A 20,254-nucleotide genomic window follows, 5' to 3' on the forward strand; every position below is an offset into this window, starting at 1 on the left:
GCAGCACCCAGGCTGTGAATAAGCAAGGCTTGGGCTTTTTATAAATGCTGTTGACGGCAGCAGCTACTCACCAGGTACAGAAAACATAACTATCTCCGGGATGGTCCACTCCGGCCTATTACCTCAAGTACTAAGGGGGCTCAGGTCTCAACACCTGTCTGGAATGTAAAGTGCATGGAAGAAACTAAAGGACCTCTTGTAGGCAAACACCATGCTTTGCAGGGCCAATTACAGAAGCTTTTCAAATTTTCCCCAGAAGCAAGTGACAGTAATGAGAACTATGGACTTGATTTCTGATTCTAATTTGTGGCTCCAAATCTGGAAATAAAAAAGGTAACATTATATCCTGGTTTCACATCAAGAAATCTTCTCATGAAGATGTGTAAATACTACTTTGTTTTATACGTTTATGACTTCTATGAATCGCAAGTCTTTCCTAAGTTTACAAGTTAGAGAAGAATCAGAGCCAATCCTGCAGCCTAGTGGTTACGGGAGCTAGACCCCGTGTGACTGACTAGGGTTGACATCCTCACTCTGGTGGCTTGAACACTATACTTTTCGCACCTCCTTGCAGTTAGTGTGTGACCATAGGACCCAGGGCCAGTTAAATGTGTGTGTGTGTGTGTGTGTGTGTGTGTGTTTGCATTCCTAAAATCCCACCAGGGCAGAGGAATGGAGAAGGAACTGCAGCATGACTACACCACATTGGAGGTGCTTTTTTCCTCCTTCTCTCTCTCTCTGTCTTTCTCTAATGTGTGCGTATATACTTTGGCAGATAATAATAATAATAATAATAATGGGCAGGCTCAAACTGTAGCCTGCAGATAGAAAATAAATATTCTTTTATTATCTCTGAAAATGACACATAGCATTTTTCTTTATTTGTCAGAAGACACATACTTTCCTGTGAGAGCCAGAGAGAGAAGAAAAGCAGAAAGCACCCTCTCATCGGAATGGTCATGTTGTAATCCCTTCTCTTTCTTCTTTCAGGATGTTGGGCCTGCACACATGCATACCTGGTGTGTTTCTGAAGGGCTCAAATCACACAGTAAACCATGTGGGATCCAGTCTTTTTTTTTTTTTTTTTTTTTTTAGAGAGAGATTTTTGCTAGAGGGGCATGCATTAATTAGAGAGACAAAGCAAGACAGAGAGACAGAAAATGAGAAACCACCGCCCCCCCCCCAGGGGGATGATCATTCTTTCTCCTTCATTCTCTTCTTGGGATTTTGGGCATGCACACACAGTGCCTGGTATGAATTTAAGCTGCTGGGTCTGGGACTCGAACTACAATTGACTCTGTGGGAGTCCAGCAATGTAATCAGTCCACCATCTGCTGGTTCTGGGATCCAGTCATCTTAACCACCAATGTGTAGCATTTTGATAAGGTTCTTTTTCTTCCAGATAAAGCTATATAAAGATATTTAAGTCTTTAATATAATCAAAAATCTATTATAAATCTGACCATATTATAATCCACAGTGTAAAGTCTAACCCTTTGAGGGATGAGTTAGTTATTAAAAAGATCATGTAAGTAAAATAAAGTGAAATATTATCGAGTCATAGATCCAGATTCATTTTATTTCCTCTACCATGCAAATACCAGAGAATGGCATTTGAGTAGGAGGCCCTCCACCTGTTTTTTCGGCGAAGCACTCACTATATATACACTAGTTCTCATTGTTTCAAATGAGAGGTGCCATTAGGCAGGTAACTGTGGCGCGCTGTTCACCGATATCTGTGTTCAGACTTGCTCATGCGTTCATCTCAGTTGGCTGGTCAAACACAGAATGTAGAACCTGGATCTTATTCTGCTTATTGGCAAGAAGCTTGGGGCGATCCGAAATCTTGTCTGGCTTCTCCGGCAGTGACCTGTAAGGTTTTGCTTCGATTTCACCTTCAGAAAATACAGGCTTTGAAAGTACAGGCTCAGAAAAGACTTTTCTAAAATGTTCCCTCTCCCTGTTTTGCCTTATGGATTCTTCTTCTTGGAAAATGTTCTTTACCTTTTCCAGCACGGCATTGACACAGACCGCCTATACAGTAAAAAGTAAATAAATACACAAAAAAGGTGAAGTTTCCTTTTAAGCTACTAACCACAGATAAAAAGTACAATAAAATATTTACCATAAAATCATTAAATGGCATATTAGAATAGAAAAGCACTTCCTTTAAGGATCCCTGGACATGATAAGCACTGGCAGATTGAGTCCTTTTTCTAAATATACTACATCACAGTCTAGAAAGCAGTTTAACACCTAATATGCTTCAATAAAGATGTGCTTTACATCTTTTCCCCCCAATTCATTAATTACGTTACATCTTTATGTCCTGATTTAGTTAAATGAAACCTTTCGGAGAGATGGAATTTGTCTCCAGATGTGTGACTATCTAAAAATAGGTTTTTGTTTTCATTTTCTTCCTTCTAGATTTTCTTCTACCTGTGGGTGCAGTGGGAAGGATATAAACATTTTGGCAGGCGTTTGGTAGGCTAATAAATCAATGTTTCCAAGTGAAATGTGTGCTCTACCTCTATCCCCGAAAGGCCATTCAGTACTGTAAGGAGTGTCAAAATAAGACAGAAAAATAACCTCAAAATTCAGAATTACCAGGGCCAGCAAGTGGTGTGGTTAAAGTGCTGGACTACCACATGACTGACCGTGGTTCAAGTCCTGGATCTGGTGACTTGCTTTCTTGCTCTATCTCTCTGTCTGTCTCTTTCTGGTCAAATCGAAAATAATAATAATAATAATAATAAAAATTTAGCAATTATTTTTAAAAATTCAGAATAATGAAGAATTATGTCCGTTAAACTTACTCTTTAAGTTATTAGTAATGAAAACAGGAGCCAGCAGGTGGCATAGTGGTTAAGGGTGCTGGACTCCCACATGACTGACCATGGTTTGAGTACTGGACCTGGCAGCTTGCTTTCTCACTCTCCCACCCCTCACACTTTGTCCTTCTCTGGTCAAAGTAGAACGAATAAATAAATAAATAAACTTAAATAAAATAATTCTAAAAAAAACCCACTCCTCAGCTATGTGGGATCCAGCCACCTTAACCACTAGGTTACTGGCTGGCCCTATATGATCATTTCCTATGAATACCATGATGTAAAAAGAAGTTGAAAATTCCTCTATCATTTGATACACTCTCTCTTCCTTCACATACAGAGTTGTATCTGTGTCCATTCTAAACATATTTGTCTCAGTCTCAGAAAATGAAGGGTCTTGGACCAGCAGTTGGTATAGTAGTTAAGGCCCTGGACTTGCACATGGCCAACCACAGTTGAGTCCCAGACCCTGAGGCTTAAAATTCATACCAGGTGTATGTGCATGCATGCCCAGAATCCCAAGAGGAGAATGAGGGAGAAGGGACTGCAGCATGGCCATCCCTCCTGGGGAGTGAGTTCTCGCTTTCTCTGTCTCTCTCTCTCTGTTTCTGTTCAGCGAGCACATGCACCCTATAGCAAAAATTTCTCTTCAAAAAAAAAAAAAAAAAAGAAAGAAAATGAAGGGTCTTGCTCAAGCTGAGTATCCCTCTATCTCTGCTTTGAATCTATACCCGACCATCTTCTCTCTCAATTATTCTCCACCTCTTCAACTCTCTTGATTGGCTCTTGCCCTACAACCTAACAAACTTGACTATCTTCCATCCTAAAATAAAAATATTAAAAATCTCCAGGACCTTGTTTCACTTTTGACTGCTACCTCTGGTCAAACCCAAGTCTACATCCATGGTTTCCATTTTATCCTCTCCTGCTCACTCTGAAACCTGCTTGTCTCTATCGTCTTCTACCTTCATGCCACTGAAATAGTCCTCACCCTGGCTAGCCCCAGTATCTTTACTACCAGAGTTTATGGACACCTCGAACCTTCATCTCACTCGACCTTTTCTGCTTGCCTTGGCACTTAACCATCACAGCTTCCTGAGTCTCTATTTCCTTGATTGTGGTTCTCCTGACTGTCTTCCTTCTTTTCTGATGGTTGTCTTTGTCTCCTTCACGGAGATGTGATCCATGCTTAGACCACCTCAAATGTTGGTATTCTTCACATTTTCCTCTACTTACCACTCTATTTACGTGGCATGGTTCCACTCAGAGGGCATTCACATCCAACATGTACATTCTTTGTTTTCAAAACCATCATCCCAACCCTGACTTCTCCTGGCCTTAAATGCATATATGACCCTTATCGGGTCACCAAAAATTGTTTCCGCTACCTACTTACAAAATTTGTAGCATGAAAGATTGTGTGGGATGATTTGAACAACCTTTAAGAAATTACTTAAATTTTGGTTTCAGTCTAGTTTTTATTTCCCCATAGCCATTTCATCCTGTCCATTTTTTGTAGTGTACTTTGTAGTATATTTGCAGCTGAGTTCAATCAGGTTGAATGTCAATCTTACATGAGAGTCACATTTAAGATATTCAGCACTTTTCAAGAATTTAAAATGCTAACTGGACTACATTAAAATTCAGAACATCACCAAACCACCTGCTGGCCCCTAAATAAATAAATAAATAAATAAATCTTAAAAAAAAAAAAAAGTAAAAAAACCACAGGTTAAAAAACCACTACATACCCATAAGAATGGATAAGATGGGAAAGATTGAAAGTACTACGTGTCAGTGATGATGTAGAGCAACTGAGATGCTTATAATCCGCTGTCAAAAACCGTGTTAGGGGACCAGCAGATGGCATAATGGTTACACTGCTGGACTCTCATGTAGTTGACCACAGTGCAAGTCCTGGACCCGGCAACTGAAAACTCACACTGGACACGTGTGTGTGCACGCCCAAGACCCCAAGAGGAGAATGGAGGAGAAGGGATTGTGGTGTGGCCATCCTCCCTGGTGGGGCCCCTCTCACTTTCTGTCTCTCTGTCTCTCCAGTGAGCACATGCACCCTATAGCAAAACTCTCACTCTAAAAAGAAAAGAAAAAAAAAACATATTAGAAAGCTGGTTGGCAATTCCTACTAGAAATGAACAGATGCATACCTTACGGCCTAGCAATCTCATCAAAGCATATGTATAATAATGTTTGTAGCAACCTTATTTTCAATAGCCCAAACTGAAATGAATCCAAATGTCTATCACCAGCAGAACTGGTAAATAAGTGGGGATGTAGTCAATCGATGGAATACTATGCAGCAATGAAAACGAACAAACTGCTGCTACAGGCAGTGAATAAATTTTGCAATGACAATGTTGAGAAAAAGAAGACAAACAGGAACAAAAAATGTACCATATCATTTCATTTATATACAATTCAAACAGGCAAACTGCCTAGGATATTTCAAGTCACCTTTATAGAAGAGGATAGGGATTTTAGGGGGCAAGAAAGAGGCTTCAGGAATGATGGTAAATGTTATGTTTCTGGCCCTCGGTGGTACATAGATGAATATGTTTTGTGGTAGTTTATCAAGTTGTGCAATTTTTCTCTTTGTATCTTCTTCTTCTTCTTTTTTTTTTTTTTTTTTTTTTTTTTTAGAGAGAGATTTTGCTATTGGGCACAGGCACTCACTTGAGAGACAGAAAGCAAGAAATCACCCCCAAGGGGGAATGGCCATGCTACAATTTTTTCTGCATTCTTCTCTCAGGATTTTGGGCATATACACACATGCCCAGTGTGAGTTTTGAGCTGCCAAGTCAGGAACTCAAACCACGGTCAACTAGGCAGGAGTCCAGGGACAGAAACGTTTCACCATCTACTGATCCCTTCTCTTTGTATCTTATAGTGTTTTGTTTTCTTTTTAAATTAAATATAAATGGCTAGTGACTAACAGAAAATCAATTTATTATCATTTATAAAGTAATATTTTACTTTTAATGCAAAATTCACTAGTATTGTGTTCCTCAAAGTGATGAACCGCAAACTACAGAATACTGAACTCAAGCCAACAGTGGCACAATGACTAAAACAAAACACCCGTAGCCCAATCATAACAAGACTAAAATGTTTTGACTGAAAATCTTAAAACTGTAATAATCTTTATAAAAATAAGTGTATTTTAGTTACTAAAGCAAATTGATTTTGGGTGGATTGATTTGGCTATCAGAATAATTCATTTTTAACATAAAATTATTTCGTGTAACAATAGATTGGTACCTTTGTTTGTGAAAGATACCGTGGAACATAATACTTAACAATACAGTGCAGTATTGTATTGTCTTTAACTCTCCACAAAATAAGTGCATTTATTTTTAGATTCCAATCCTTTTAACTTACCAAATATATCAGTGCTGCATACGAAGCATATATGATGCTAGCTAAAGCAGTCTTTGCTGGAAAGGAAATTATTTCGAACAAAGACCCCTTTCTGACCTGCAAAAATAGAAAATATTTTCTTATTAAAACAAAACATTTTAATGTTATATTGCTCAATGTTATTGTTAAGTGAGACTTTTTTCCCCTAAAGAAGTGTTCTACTTTAGAGCTATTTGAGCTTTTTCCACATTGTGAAAATTATGTTCATTTACTTTTTCCCTCTTAACAAGAAGATACTTTCTTTTATGGATCTAAATCCTTTACAAATCTATAAAAACCTTGTGTTTCTGAAACCTAAATTACTTTAACTTCTTACAGTTACCCAGTGGGGTCACTAGGGTGTGCTGCTGTGCATGTTAGAAATAACAGTCTTTTCTTTGTTCAAATTCATGTAATCATTCTTTACTAAATTATTCAGAACCTCAATTAAACAAACAGAAATCAAAATACTAAGCATTTCCTGGAGATTAATGACCTGCTTGGAAATGTTAATCATGAGACTGCTGAAGGCCTGCATTAACCTTAGATGATCATTAAGCTCCAAAAATGCCGTGTGCCGGTATCCAGCATGCTTTTGCAAAAGGTAGAGGAGGTTACACCAGTCTTGAATTTGCTTCGCAGATGTGTCTAGTCTCTGGTAATAGAAAGTGTCCCTGCCTCAACACAGCAGTGTAAGTACACAGTTAAGGAAGTATTCTCTGGTACACGCCACCTGTGTTGCCTCCGCAGGATACGAAATGAGAACAGGGGAAAAACATTTCCCTCCCGTTCAGCAGTGAAGTGCCAGTTGGCCAAGCTTCTCTGAAGAGCCAAGCCACTCAATGGCTTTGATGAACTTTCAAAATGTGCAGACCGTAGCTAATAAAGTCATGTAAGTGCACAATAAAACTGCATGCAAACGAGAAGGAACAGGGTGTCCATGTTCAGTAAAAGATCCTATCAGTATAAAACAGGTACGCAATCAGGGATGGCAGAATGGTTAGGTAAACTGCCGCACACAATGGTCTATTTTGTAGCCTGTCCAAGGGTTCCTCTGAGGAACATGCAGTAACACGTTAATGAATAATCACTAGTGCTGGCATTGTGTACCAGGCCCTATTCTAGGTACTTTATAACCGTGAACTCATTTCATTGTTAAAACAATCCTATAAAGTTAGTTCTATTGTCATCCACATTCCAAAAATGAAGTAGAAAAAAAGAGAGAGAAAGAGAAGTAAATAACTTGCCCATAATGTTATAGCTGGGGAAAGTTGTAAAATTAGGCTTAAGTCAGGGTTGCACCCCAGGGCCCAAGTGCTTAATCCAATCATTGACTGCACTGCCGTGGAATATGAGGGTGGAAAAGGACAGTATGACAAGGATGAACTTTGGAACAAACAGGTACAAGTTCAGTTCCTGGCTCCAGCATTTATGAGTAATGAAATCTTGGACAAACTTTTTTCTTCCTTCTAAGCTTCAGTTGCCTCAGCTCTACGTTGAAAACAATAGCTAATATTTATCTCTTAAACCAGAAAAGGTTTTAAAGCACTTAGAACGCCTGCACACAGGTAGGAGTAAGGAACATGGTGGGCATTATTAGTACCTTAAGATATACAAGAAAGAGGGAGGTTCAAAACTAAGCCTAGAAGTGTGAGTACACTCATGTAACATACGAAACAGGCCAAACTAATCGATGCCGTTGAGAGTCAGGAAAACGCGTGTCCTTGTCAGGGCCGATCAGTGGAAGGCAGCTCAGGCCTTCACCTTTGCCCGCCGCCCACTCACAAGATTTCCTGAGTACTGCTTTTCAAGGTGCGTTCAGTCTCTGAAAATTCATTACCTCTACACTCACTGATGGGTGCCCTAGTCTGTGCACTTGCATTTTTTTTAAGTTTGTATTTTTTTTTTCTTCCATGAGTGATAAGAGACAGAGGGAGTGGTAGCCCCAACTAGGTTTTGTCACCGCAGTCCACCCCAGTGTCAGCCAACCCCGGATGGTAAGCACCCATGCTCATCCAGCTCAGGGAGGCAACGCAAACCTGGGGCCTCCCGTGGGGGCCAGCCTCGCAGAGCACTGTAGTACTACTGCGCCGCCATCCACCCCATAGGCTTCGACTTCAAAAAAGAGAATGTGGGACCAGCAGATGATGTAACTTGACCATGGTTCGAGTCCCAGACCCAGAGGCTTGAAACTCACATAGGGTACGTGTGCACACATGCCCAAAATCCCAAGGGGAGAAGAGAGAAGGGACTGTGGCGTTTCTTACTTTCAGTCTCTCCAGCAAGCGCATGTGTCCTATTGCAAAAATCTCCAAAAAAACCCCCCAAAAAGTAGTGAAAAATGTGATATCTAGCCCAATAGCCTAATACTTAAGAGAGCAGGATCCCACGTAGCCAACCACAGTTGAAATCCCAGCTCTGGCAGCTTGAAAAACATGCTAGATTATATGTATGTGTCTGTGTGCATGCATGCATGTGTACCCCAAAGCCAGACAGGATAGAGAAGAGATTGTGGCATGACCACACCCCATGGGGAAGGGGGAGAGGTACTTCTTAACTCTTTTCCACATGCTCACATGCGCCTTCTGGCAATAATAAAAAAAAAAAATTAGATGTCCAGTATTTTTATGGTTAAAATAAATATAATTGGGAACCAGCAGGTGGCGTGGTGGTTAAGGCACTGGACATTCCCACATGGCCAACAGTAGTTCAAGTCCTGGACCTGGTGGCTTGCTTTCTCACTTTCTCTCTCTCTCTCTCTCTCTCTCTGTCTCTCTCTGGTCAAAATAAAATAAGTAAATAAATAAATAAAATCAAAAATAAAGAATTCTTTAAAAATAAATAAATCAAATTAACATTGCATTAAAAAATTTGGTCAGAAATGCAACTAAATTTTAAGAGCTGTGCTTTAGTGACGTGGTTTTGTGTGGCTAACATTTACAGATCACTAATCGTACGGCAGGGTCTAGTCTAACGGCTTTATTTGCATTGTCTCAGGCCTGCACCTTTGCTTGCTGCCCACTCACTGCTTTCTAGTCCTGTGTCCCGCTGTGGTACGCTGTGTGTGCTTACTGCTGCTACCCCTGAGTGAGGACCAAAGTTGCCCTCACTGTTCCCCTCTTCCCTCTTAGGTGATCTACAAAATACTATCTAGCCTAGAGTGGGGGGCAGGAAGGGAGGAGGTTGTTTCCTTTCTTCTTCCTTACTCTTCAGGCCATGCCACCTTTTAGATGGAGGGATTCACAAGGGCAGCTTTAGCACACACCCTCTGTGAAACTTTTGGGAAGTGGAGCCGGCAGGTGGTGTGGTGGTTAAGGGCACTGGACTCACTCCCCTGTGGCCAACTGTGGTTCGAGCCCCAGACCTGGCAGCTTGCTTTCTCACTTTCTCTCTCTCTCACACTCCATCCCTCTCTAGTCAAATTGAAATAAATAAATAAAGTTAAAATAATAAAAATGATTCATTAAAAAAAATCTGGGAATTTTCCAGGAAAACAGGCAGCTGCTGGTCTCTCGCTCTTGCTAGAAGCATCAAAATGATAGCGTGCCTTTGAACCCCACTATTAGACTACGAGAGGCCTATGTATGAGTGAGCAGACACACCCCAACAAAATACGTCCCAGCAGAGCTGAGAGACCCAGGCGTTTGTGAACATGTGTGCATAGCAAGAGGCCTATAGTCAATGACCATATTTTATAACCATACAAGTGACACCTGCATGAGAAATTATTCTTTCTGTTTTGCTAGGTCTTTCTCAGGTTTTTACTCTTTATCTAGAAATAATTAAAACTAATTACTCTAAAAAGTATTTGAGGGGCCAGCAGGTGGTATAATTAAAGTGCTGGATTCCCACATGGCTGAGTGTGTAGTTTGAGTCCTGGACCCCATGGCTTGAGAATCACACTGGGCACAAGCATGTGTGTGCCTAAAATCCTAAGAGGAGAATGGAGGAGAAGGAGTTGTGGGGTGGCCATCCCCCCAGTGGGGTGATTTCTCACTTCCCCCCTCTCTACCTCTCTCTGGTGAGCATATGCACCCTATGGCAACACACACACACATTTGATATGTGTTATGCTTCTGAAAAATTAATCTTTGTATTACGTAATGGTCACTTTTTTTTTTTTACTATTTTAGTGCTTTTAATAAATATTTTCTATTTCTGTAGCAGATCATTCCTGTAGAAAATGTGTTTACTCCAAAATTTATGCAGCTACTGGCAAGTAGCCAGTTTTCAATTTTATTGCAATACATGTTTTTCATATTTAAAAAAACACACCCTGTTTCATTTTTGGCTTGTTCTAAGCAAGAATACTGTATGGTAAAACCAGAGATAAACAAGCAGAAGAAATTTGCTAAATGAAGTCTTTATTTAGATTTTTCTTGACCTATTTCAAAACTGTTAATCTTGTCATATTTATTATATTTACATATTTAATCCAAAAGTATCTTGGTAGTTATGGTATATCTATATATTTTTTTTTTAATTTTGTCAGAGGGTACATATGTTTTCCAGAAAGACAGAAAAGGAGAAAGCACCTCCATGGGATGTGGTCATGCCAGTCTCTTCTCCTCCACTTCTCCCTCCTTTTGAGTTTTGTGCCCTCACACACACAAGCCTAGTTGTTTCTCAAGCCACCAGGTCCAGGACTCAGATGTTGCGCTTGACCATGTAGGATCCAGCTGCTTTTGCCATCGCACCATGAGTTAGCCCCATATATTCCTTTTTAAAAATTGGTGATATCAACATGTAAATTATATGGATACTCCAACAGTAAAAACATTTCACCCTTTAACAAAACTTCTCCCACATAATTTTACCTCATCTCATAAAAGAAGTATCTGTGTTCTAATATTTACTAATAATGAGATAAATCACCAAAAAAAAAAAAAAGCCAATTACAAGCAGTTTTGAAAATAAAGTTCCACCAGGACCAGCAGTTAGCGTAATGGCTATGTCACTGAACTCCCACATAGTCGACCGTGGTTTGAGTCCGGACCCGGTGACTTAAACTCACGCTGGGCACATGTGCATGTGTGCCTAAGATCTTGAGGAGAATGGAGGAGAAGGGATTGTGGCGTGGCCATCCCCCCGGGGGGTGATTTCTCACTTATCTCTCTGTCTCTCTCTTTCTGGCGAGCACACATGCCCTATAGCAAAAACCTCTCAAAAAAGAAAAAAATAAAATAAAATTCCACTCACATATGACCTGATTGTTGGAGAATTACCAGGCCCGACTTAGTTTATGATGTCCAAAACCACCTTGATGAAGAATACAAGGAGAATCACACAGGAAACTCCAACTTGGGAATTCACAAACAAATGTTGCAAAAAACATTGCTGTTAACACATAGGCCCAGGGAAAAAAAAGTTTCCTCTAAGTTTGAGTGTCTCCTCTCCTTAGTACAGGAGAGACTCCTAGGGGCCCATAAAGCTGTTAGACTCAGAGTTATCATCCTGTGGGACATTTTGATTCAGGTAGTCCTGCAAAGGCATATGTGTGTCCCTTGGCCAGTTTAGAGATGTATGTCTTCAAGAGCCCGGGAGTTCCACTCTTTTAGGAAATGTCTTTTCTTCCCAGCTTGAATTATACTAGCCAAGTGGTAGGCCCATCAAAGACATATGGAAGTTCCTGATATTTGTGAGTTTTATGATTAAAATCTCAAACCTGAGTCTCATCTTGGAGGACTGGGAGTAAGGAAGAATCAGTCAAGTTTCCGACCTTCACCCTGAAAACAGAGCTCAAGTCTACTCAATCCACTGTAGGCCTGAGCGTTTTAGGAACTGGGTTTGTTATTGTTTCCTTTTTGTCCAAGCTAGTCCTATACCACTGCACAGCTCATATACAAAGTAGCGACAGTCATCTTTAATCCCATCGTAGGGATGATTCTCTCACAGGAAGAGCGCCTGGTCCTGTGGCCCCGCGCTGGCCTGCCAACATCAACAGCTATGTCTGGGAGCTGACGTGTCTTGGCTGAAGTCAGCATGCAAGCCAAGTATGTAGGTCACTGCAGCCTGGAGCAGCTGCAGGCTTCCCTCAGCCAGGCAGCTCCAGGCTTCCCTCAGCCAGGCAGCTCCGCAAGGCTGGGCAGATGCACCACTCTAGAAGTGCTGGGCTGGAGTTACTGAGAACTACCAGGAAATCTTTTTTTTTATTCCTCGGGTATCTCGTAGAATGGGCATTATTATATCACTGCAGTCTCAGCCTTGCTGAACCGAGGGTATTGGGGAGGGGTGAGGAACTACCTGTCTCACAACCTCAGAGCCAGATGCAAAGGAAGCCTCCTAGCAAGATGGCCAGTGCCGAAGCTTGGCCCTCACTGTCTGTGCTCACGTCATGGCAGGCCATCAGAATCTAGGTTACTTGTTGGGTCTTTGGAAGGCTTATATTTGGCATAACACTGTTTTTTTTTTGTTTTTTTTTTTTTGTTTAGTTTTGTTTTGTTTTTAAGAGAGAGAACTTTGCTATGGGTGCATGTGCTTGCTGGAGAGACAAAGAGACAGAGACACAAAAAGTGAGAAATCACCTCCAGGGAGGATGGCCATGCCACAATCCCTTCTCCACCCCAAGGGGGGATAGCCATGCCACAATCTCTTCTCCTCCATTTTTGACTCAGGATCTTGGGCATGCACACATAACACACCTGGTGTGAGTTTAAGCTGCCGGGTCCAGGACTTGAAATGTGGTCAACTATCTGAGAGTCCAGCAATGTATCCATTATGTCAGCTTCTGGTCCCAACATAGCGTATTTCAATATGGTAAGATATCTGGGATCTTCTCTAGAACTAAACATTCAACCAGGAAGATCTGGGTAGGTTGTCAGGGAGCTCTTGAACCAGCAGCATCCACTCTGTCTTGAAGAGATCATTACCGTTTGCTTTGTCTGAGACATGTGCCCCAACCCATGTCAAAGGACTGAAACACTATTCTGTCAATAGTTATTGTCCATGTCCTCATGAAAAGACGTCTGTCTTTCTGTGTTCTGGAGAGAAGTAATCTGTGTCACTGGTATTCACAGCCACATGAGGGAATGTAAGATAATGATATTGTAATATGAGAGAATTTTTAAATTTTTATTTAATTTTGTTGTTGTTGTTATTATTATTATTATTATTATTATTTTGAATTTGACCAGAGAGAGATGTTAAGTGAGGAAAGCAAGCTACCGGGTCCAAAACTCAAACTGTGGTCGGTCATGTGGGAGTCCAGTGCCTTAACCACCCTACTGCCTGCCGGTGCCAATATGAGAGAATTTTAAGATTCAAATGCATCTTTCCATCATTCTTCACCCTCAGGTCAGTGACCAGACAGAGCATGCAAAGATCTTTGAAAATACCTTGACAGGGCCAACAGGTGGCATGGTGGTTAAGGTGCTGGACTTCCACATGGCCCACCGGGATTCAAATCCTGGACCTGGCAGCTTGTTTTCTCATTCCCCTCCCCCACCCCAGTGTCTCTCTCTCTGTCTCTGGTGAATGCACGTGTCCTGCAGCAAATTAAAAAAAAAATAATAACAATAACAATAAATAAAATAAAATAAGTTTAAAAAAGAAAAACACCTTCAGACAGATTAATCAGGCTACTTAATTTCCTACAGCTAAGTTTTCAAAAAGCAAGATCCTATAAGCATCCACAATGCATATGCCCTTGCCCTGTCATTCCAGCTTCCACCCGTTTTACTTCTCCATGCCACAAAACATCACTGTGACACAGGCAGCCTGACAACGCTTAAAGGCATTATGGGAATCCACTCTGGATAGCTGCCCTCTGTTGGACATAGCTTCTCCACACTCCGACCCTTTACCTCCTAGCAGACCCGGTAACACAGATACTCCATTCACGGATCAGTCCACTGACCTCTGCCACATCTCAAACACGCCTCTGTGTATCTCTGACCTTCCAGGCTGCTGATTCCATCTTCAGAATTCTATTTCTGTCCTCGCTGTGCCTTTCAGATTTGAGATCCATTGTTTGATTTTCCTTCCTAGCCTCAGTTACTCAGGGACAGTTCCGGTTTTCTGCGGTAGCTAGTCTCTGTGGTAGCTGCCCAGGTACAGCTTCCTCCTCACTCCCAGCCCTCATGAACCCTAGAACGTGGGACTGTCCTCACGTGTCTCCCTGCAGCCGTAGATAACTGCTCATGTCTCCCAAGTAAGTCATGCGGTCACCTCAGTATCTTAGTGCATGCTGTTCTCTTCCTGGTACGATAATCCTACTTCTTCACCTGGCTAATTTCTCCTCCTTCGCATCTCAGATGTAGTGTCACTCTTCTAGAAAGCCGACACTGACCGCTCTGAAATGATATGTCCCTTCCTGACACTTCCACAGCACCCTTTGCACACCAGGCCAGGAACTTGCTACGCTCTGCTGACACTGTTTGCTTATTTTCCTGTCAGTCCACAGTCCACAGGGCAAGGCTGAGACATCTCTGAATCCTTCGTACTTACACTACCGATTTACATATTGGATTTCCTACCACTACTAGCGGAATGAATGAAAAACAAAGATTATACTTCATTTATTTCCAAACAGGAACTTAGGCATCTTCTATTAAACCTGTAAAGGAGCTAGTCAGAAGTAAAGCTGAAGTTCACCTGGTTCCAGCAACTGACAGCCTGGGCTAACGTGGAAACTTTCACAAGAAAACACCTAGAAATCCTCTATAAAAATTAAATGTAATATAAGACCGAGTTTACAAAAAGCAGCGGAACCCCTCTGTGCCAGGAACTAAGAAAGAAATGAAAGCCAGAGGAGAAAGTGCTGCAGCTCAGATCCCAGGAGGACCGAGGATGTTTTTGGCCCCTGACAGATGGTCACGTGCTTGAGTTTTAACACAGAGACCAGTGGCGAGTCTTGGAAACACACAAGGCAGGGACTGGACCTCTGCAGAGTTACAACTTCAGCTAAACTGGGACTCAAACAACTGCATCCACCAATACAGGAAGAGAGCACGGCTGCTGGTCTCCCCCCAGGGCCGGGATTCTCTCTCGTGAGAGGAGAACCCCAAGCTTACACCTTGTAAGAAAGGCTGGATTTCCCTTATCTTTGTGATGAGGGAAACTGGGTTACTGTCACCATTCGAGCACAAGTTAAATTCCTCTGGAGCGACAGTTCCACCACCAACCCCAGAAGTGATTCCTATTTAAAACAAATTGAACAAAGCAAAACAGGTGCCAGGCAGTGACCTAGCAGTAACACATCCTGACATGGAGAGGGACCTGGATTTGCATCTCAGGACCTCCCTGAGTGTGTGGGTGTGCACAAACCCGGGATCCACATCAACCGAGTCTAGGAATGGGCTCCAGCATTAGGACCCTGCTAGGGGTAGGGAGGCTGTCTTTCTGTCTCTGTCTCATGGAACAAATAAAAAACTCTGAGGTAGGGCTGGCAGGTGGCATGGTGGTTGAGACACTGGATTCCCACATGACTGACTGAGGTTCAAGTCCAGGACCTGAGGGCCCAAAATCACAACAGAAAGATAGATAGAGATAGATAGATAGATAGATAGATAGATAGATAGATAGATAGATAGATAGAGATAGATAGAGATAGTTAGATAAATAAATATTAAAAAAAAAAAAAAACAGCCCTGTAACTCAGTGGTGAAGGTGCCACTTTTCACATGGCCAACTATGGTTTGAATCCCAGTTCCGGTGGCTTGAAATGCATGCCAGGCACTTGTGTGCATGCCCAAAATCCCAATGGGACGGAGAAATGGGACAGAAGGGATGGCGGTGTAACCACACTCCATTAAAGCGTGCTTTCTCCCTCTCTCTATCTCGCTCTCTGGTAAGCACATATGCCCACTGGCAATTAAAAAAAAAAAGAAATACACTTAAAAAAAAACTAAAAAAATTATTGGAGTTACAATTAAAATATAATTATAAAACATAAGATTATCCATTATGAGTGGCACATGGTATAGATTACAATAGGCACAAAAATATCTCCCATAAAAATAATCCTTAAAAAGACCATACGTAAATAAATATGCTCGAAAGATTGAATTTTTTTTTTTAGGAAATAAAACTGGAACCAGCAGGTGGCATGGTGGTTAAGGTGTTGGACTCCCATATGGCTGACTGCGGTTCAAGTCCTGGACCTGGCAGTTTCCTTTTCACCTTTCCTTTCTCTCTCTCTCTCTGGTCAAGTTAAAATAATAAACTAATAATAATAACAAATGGAATTAAATAAATAAATATTTCTTTTAAAAACAAGAGACAAAACTGTAAAATATTCTTTAAAAAGGAAAAAAAAAAAAGCCAGCAAATTTGGGAACACACCAAATAAATCTTCTAGAAATTATAAATGTTTTAAATTTAAAATACACTGATTAAGTAAAAGCAATTAGGTACAGTTGGAGAAAACTGATTATCTGGAAGATATTGTAGATTCAGAATGCATCAAAAAGAGATGAAAAGAAGGGAAACGCAAGGAAGATAAATAGACAAAGAATAAGATGAGAGGCTTGAGGTATAGTTAATGGCATCCCAGAAGAAGAGATGAGAGAAAAGGAGAAAGAGGCAACTGTGAAGAAATGACAGCCTAGAGTTTTTTGGAACTGAAGAAGTTACCCTCAGATCAGGAATCACAATGACTCCCAGGACGGTAGGTCCTTCTGAAGGACTCTGATCATGGCTAATAAAGTGGAAGACGTCCCCCATCAGCCTGCACTCCCATTCTGTGTCCTGCAGTATGTCTCACACATGTGAACACAGAGTTGTGTACAAGAATGTTCACTAAAGCACTGATGGTAATGGGAAAAATGGAGACTAAGCTGTTAGCGGTCCAGTGAAAGATAAACCGTGGCTTCTTTTTCCAAAGAATACCACAGAGAAGTGAAAATAATAAACCATAGCTACATATATCCATAACACTGAGTGAAAAAGGAAGTTTCAGGGGACCAGCAGTTAGCGTAATGGCTATGTCGCTGAACTCTCATGTAGTCAACCACGGTTTGAGTCCCAGATGGGTGGCTTAAACTCATGCCGGGTGCATGTGCGTGCATGCCCAAGATCCAAGAGGAGAATGGAGGAAAAGGAATTGCGGCATGGCCATCCCCACTGGGGATAATTTATTGCTTTCTGTCTCTCTGTCTCTCTCTGTCTGTCTGGCAAGTGCACGCGCCCTATAGCAAAACCTCTACAACAAAAAAAGGGAAGTTTCAGGAGGTTAAATAAATTATCATTTGTATATATTTTAAATATGTTTAGAATAATTCTATATATTGTTACAGATACATAAAAATCTAGTGAAAATGTGGAAGCATGCATGACAATGCTTACCTCAGCTTCAGGATAACTACCCCTGGAAGTGAAAACAGGAGAAGGGACTAGAGTAAGGTTAACATATTTCTTTTTATAAAGAGAGATCTGAAGGCAATATGGAAAAATATGACCATCAGTTTAAATTTGGGTAGAACTTCTGATAAGCTATTTCCTACATACTTTGACATATTTTGTCGCTAAGACTTTTTTCTTAAGGAGAGATTTTTGTTGTACAGTGCATGCACTCACCAGAGACAGAGAGAAAGTGAGAAATCACCCCCTCCCCAGGGAATGGCAATACCTCAATCCCTTCTCCTTCATTCTCCTCTCGGGATTTTAGGCACACATGCATACACACCCAGGATGAGTTTAAAGCCACTGGAACCAGGACTTGAACTGCGGTTAGCCATGTGGGAGTCTAGCACCTTAACCACCATGCCACCTGCTGGCCCCCACTGATAAGACGTTTTAAAATTAAAGCTAGATCGTAAGACAGAACAAGAGCAAAGCAGTGAAGATTTCATCGGTATTGATGTTAAATTGATGTCAATAGAGATAGTCATGGTGAGCAGATGGGCTTTGAAGCAAGTCACTTGGTTCCTTGGCCTGTTTCTTTCGCCACAGGTTTTTGGACTAGGTCATCACAGAAGAGCTCTAAATTGACCTCAGAAACTCAGTCAGTCAAGGAAAAAGGCAACACATTGCACATTGTGTTTTGTTTTAAGAATTCTTTTATTTGACTTCATTTATTTATGTATTCATTCATTTTAATTTGACCAGAGAGGGACAGAGTAAGAAAGCAAGAGAGAAAGTGAGAAGGCAAGCCACATCTTAGGAACTCAAATCACAGTTGGCCATATGGGAGTCCAGCACTCTTAACCACCATGTCACTGCTTGCCCCAACACATGGTGTTTTTTAGTTCTCGTTACTGGATAAAAAGAAACATCCAGGGGCCAGCAGGTGGCATGGTGGTTAAGGCAGCTGGATTCCTACATGGTCAACCAAAGTTTGAGTCCCAGAACTGGTGGTTTGAAAATCACTCTGGGCACAGTGGATATGTGCCCAAAATCCTGGGGGAGAATGGAGAGGAGAATGTGATGTGGCCATCTTCCCAGGGGGTGATTTCTCACTTTCCCTCTCTCTGTCTCTCTGGTGAGCAAAGATGTCCTGGGGTCGGGGGCTGATACCTTAAACAAAGAAAAGAAAGAGGAAAGAAAGAAACATCCAAGATCAACTGGGAAGATAGTGAATTTTTATTACTGTTGGGAGACAATTCTCCATGAATTTTTCTCATGCCTGTACAGATTGGGTCTCTGACCAAAGGAGATGTTTGGATAGCAAACAGCCTTGGAAGCTAGAGAAAATTAACCCCTGGAGAGAGCTAGAGATACTGGGACCAACAGTTAGCGTAATAGTTATGTCGCTGAACTCCCATGTAGTCAACGGTGGTTCGAGTCCCAGAGCCGGTGGCTTAAACTCATGGCAGGCGCATGTGTGTATGTGCCCAAGATCCCAAGAGGAAAATGGAGGAGGAGGGATTACGGCGTGGTCATCCCCCCGGGGGGTGATTTCTCACTGCTCTCGGCCCTCTCTGTCTTTCTGGTAAGCGCACGTTCCCTATAGCAAAAACCTCTCCAAACAAACAAACAAAAAAAAAATAGAGATATTTCCTGCAACATGTCCTAGAGAGCTAAAGGTAAAGCTCTTCTTTCTCCCCTGAGACATTTGCTTATTTCCAGAGTACCGAACGTTCTTTCGCTCTCTCTTCAAAGAGCAGACTGGGCAGATGTGCCCATGTCCCTATAAGAAGCTCAGCTTCCTGATTTCAGGGCTCCTCTTTCTTGTGATACAACCTGCTACAGGCGCAGGTAACAACATCTGGCCCTTATCACACTGCCCTGTGGGGATTAAGCACAGGAACCAACACAAGATACTGTGCTGTGGATTTTGCTTTGAATAATAGTCTGTGTCCCTGACCCGAGGGTCTTGTGTCTCTGTATGTCTGTGAGTAACTGTGACAGGCGAATTGTTAGCTCACGTGCAATGTAAAAATCTCAGACCCTTCACAGTAATGACCTAGCAAAGAAACAAAAATACAGACTCCGAATAGCGTAGTGGAGAATCTTTAGACATAGTTTCATAATAAAAATACATAAATATTTTCGAAAGGTATTTCTTATAACACTTCTCTATAAAACTGTGGGCTTGACATTGCAAGGAAAGAAATGACAAGGCAAAACATTAGCGTGAGAACAGTATTCCAGGGGGAATTGACGGTAATATGCTCCAGCTATGTTTCTTTTTGATGTTCTAAAAATACGGGAATAGTTCTTAGAGAAACCAGTGGCTAGTAGTCACAAACCCTTTTTTAGTTTTGTAGACTTCAGATATAATAAGGGCCCTTTTATAAAGGCAGTTCTTAGGCAATTCCCTTTGAACTCTGATGGCTTTTGGAAATGTTAAAATCTTTGATTGAAGAGAGACTCTTGTGTAACAGATAGTTGCTGGCTTTGGTCATCCAGCCTCCATGTTCTTATTTTCTTAACACGACTGTGATTTTTGTCTGAGGATTCTCTTTGCGCACACTCTCAGGTAGTATGATCTGGATGACACTCCAGCCCCAGCTCTGGGGACAACAGGCAATCTAGTCTGGCCCACCAGGGCCTCTGTCTCCCTGGCTTAGTGTTAAGCACTGCAACTTCAGCTATTCCATGACGAACTTGAGGACTTTGCCAGGAAT

At 41.6% G+C, this 20,254-nt stretch overlaps 1 protein-coding gene across 3 annotated transcripts in view; it reads right to left on the reverse strand.

Moving 5' to 3' along the window:
• Positions 1-1,560: 1,560 nt before the first annotated feature.
• The window catches only part of SPATA9 (spermatogenesis associated 9), a 33,364-nt gene continuing 14,670 nt past the window's right edge, over positions 1,561-20,254 (reverse strand). For all 3 annotated transcript variants that reach the window (XM_006169852.3, XM_006169851.3, XM_006169850.3), the window contains exons 4-5: positions 6,231-6,326; positions 1,561-2,034 (exon numbers count right to left, since the gene is read on the reverse strand). In XM_006169852.3, the coding sequence (XP_006169914.1) occupies positions 1,753-2,034; positions 6,231-6,326 (378 nt within the window). In that variant the 3' untranslated portion in view covers positions 1,561-1,752. The remainder of the gene's footprint in view (positions 2,035-6,230; positions 6,327-20,254) is intronic.

Source organism: Tupaia chinensis, unplaced genomic scaffold (genome assembly GCF_000334495.1).
Source record: "Tupaia chinensis unplaced genomic scaffold, TupChi_1.0 Scaffold147554_1, whole genome shotgun sequence".
Taxonomy (NCBI): domain Eukaryota; kingdom Metazoa; phylum Chordata; class Mammalia; order Scandentia; family Tupaiidae; genus Tupaia; species Tupaia belangeri.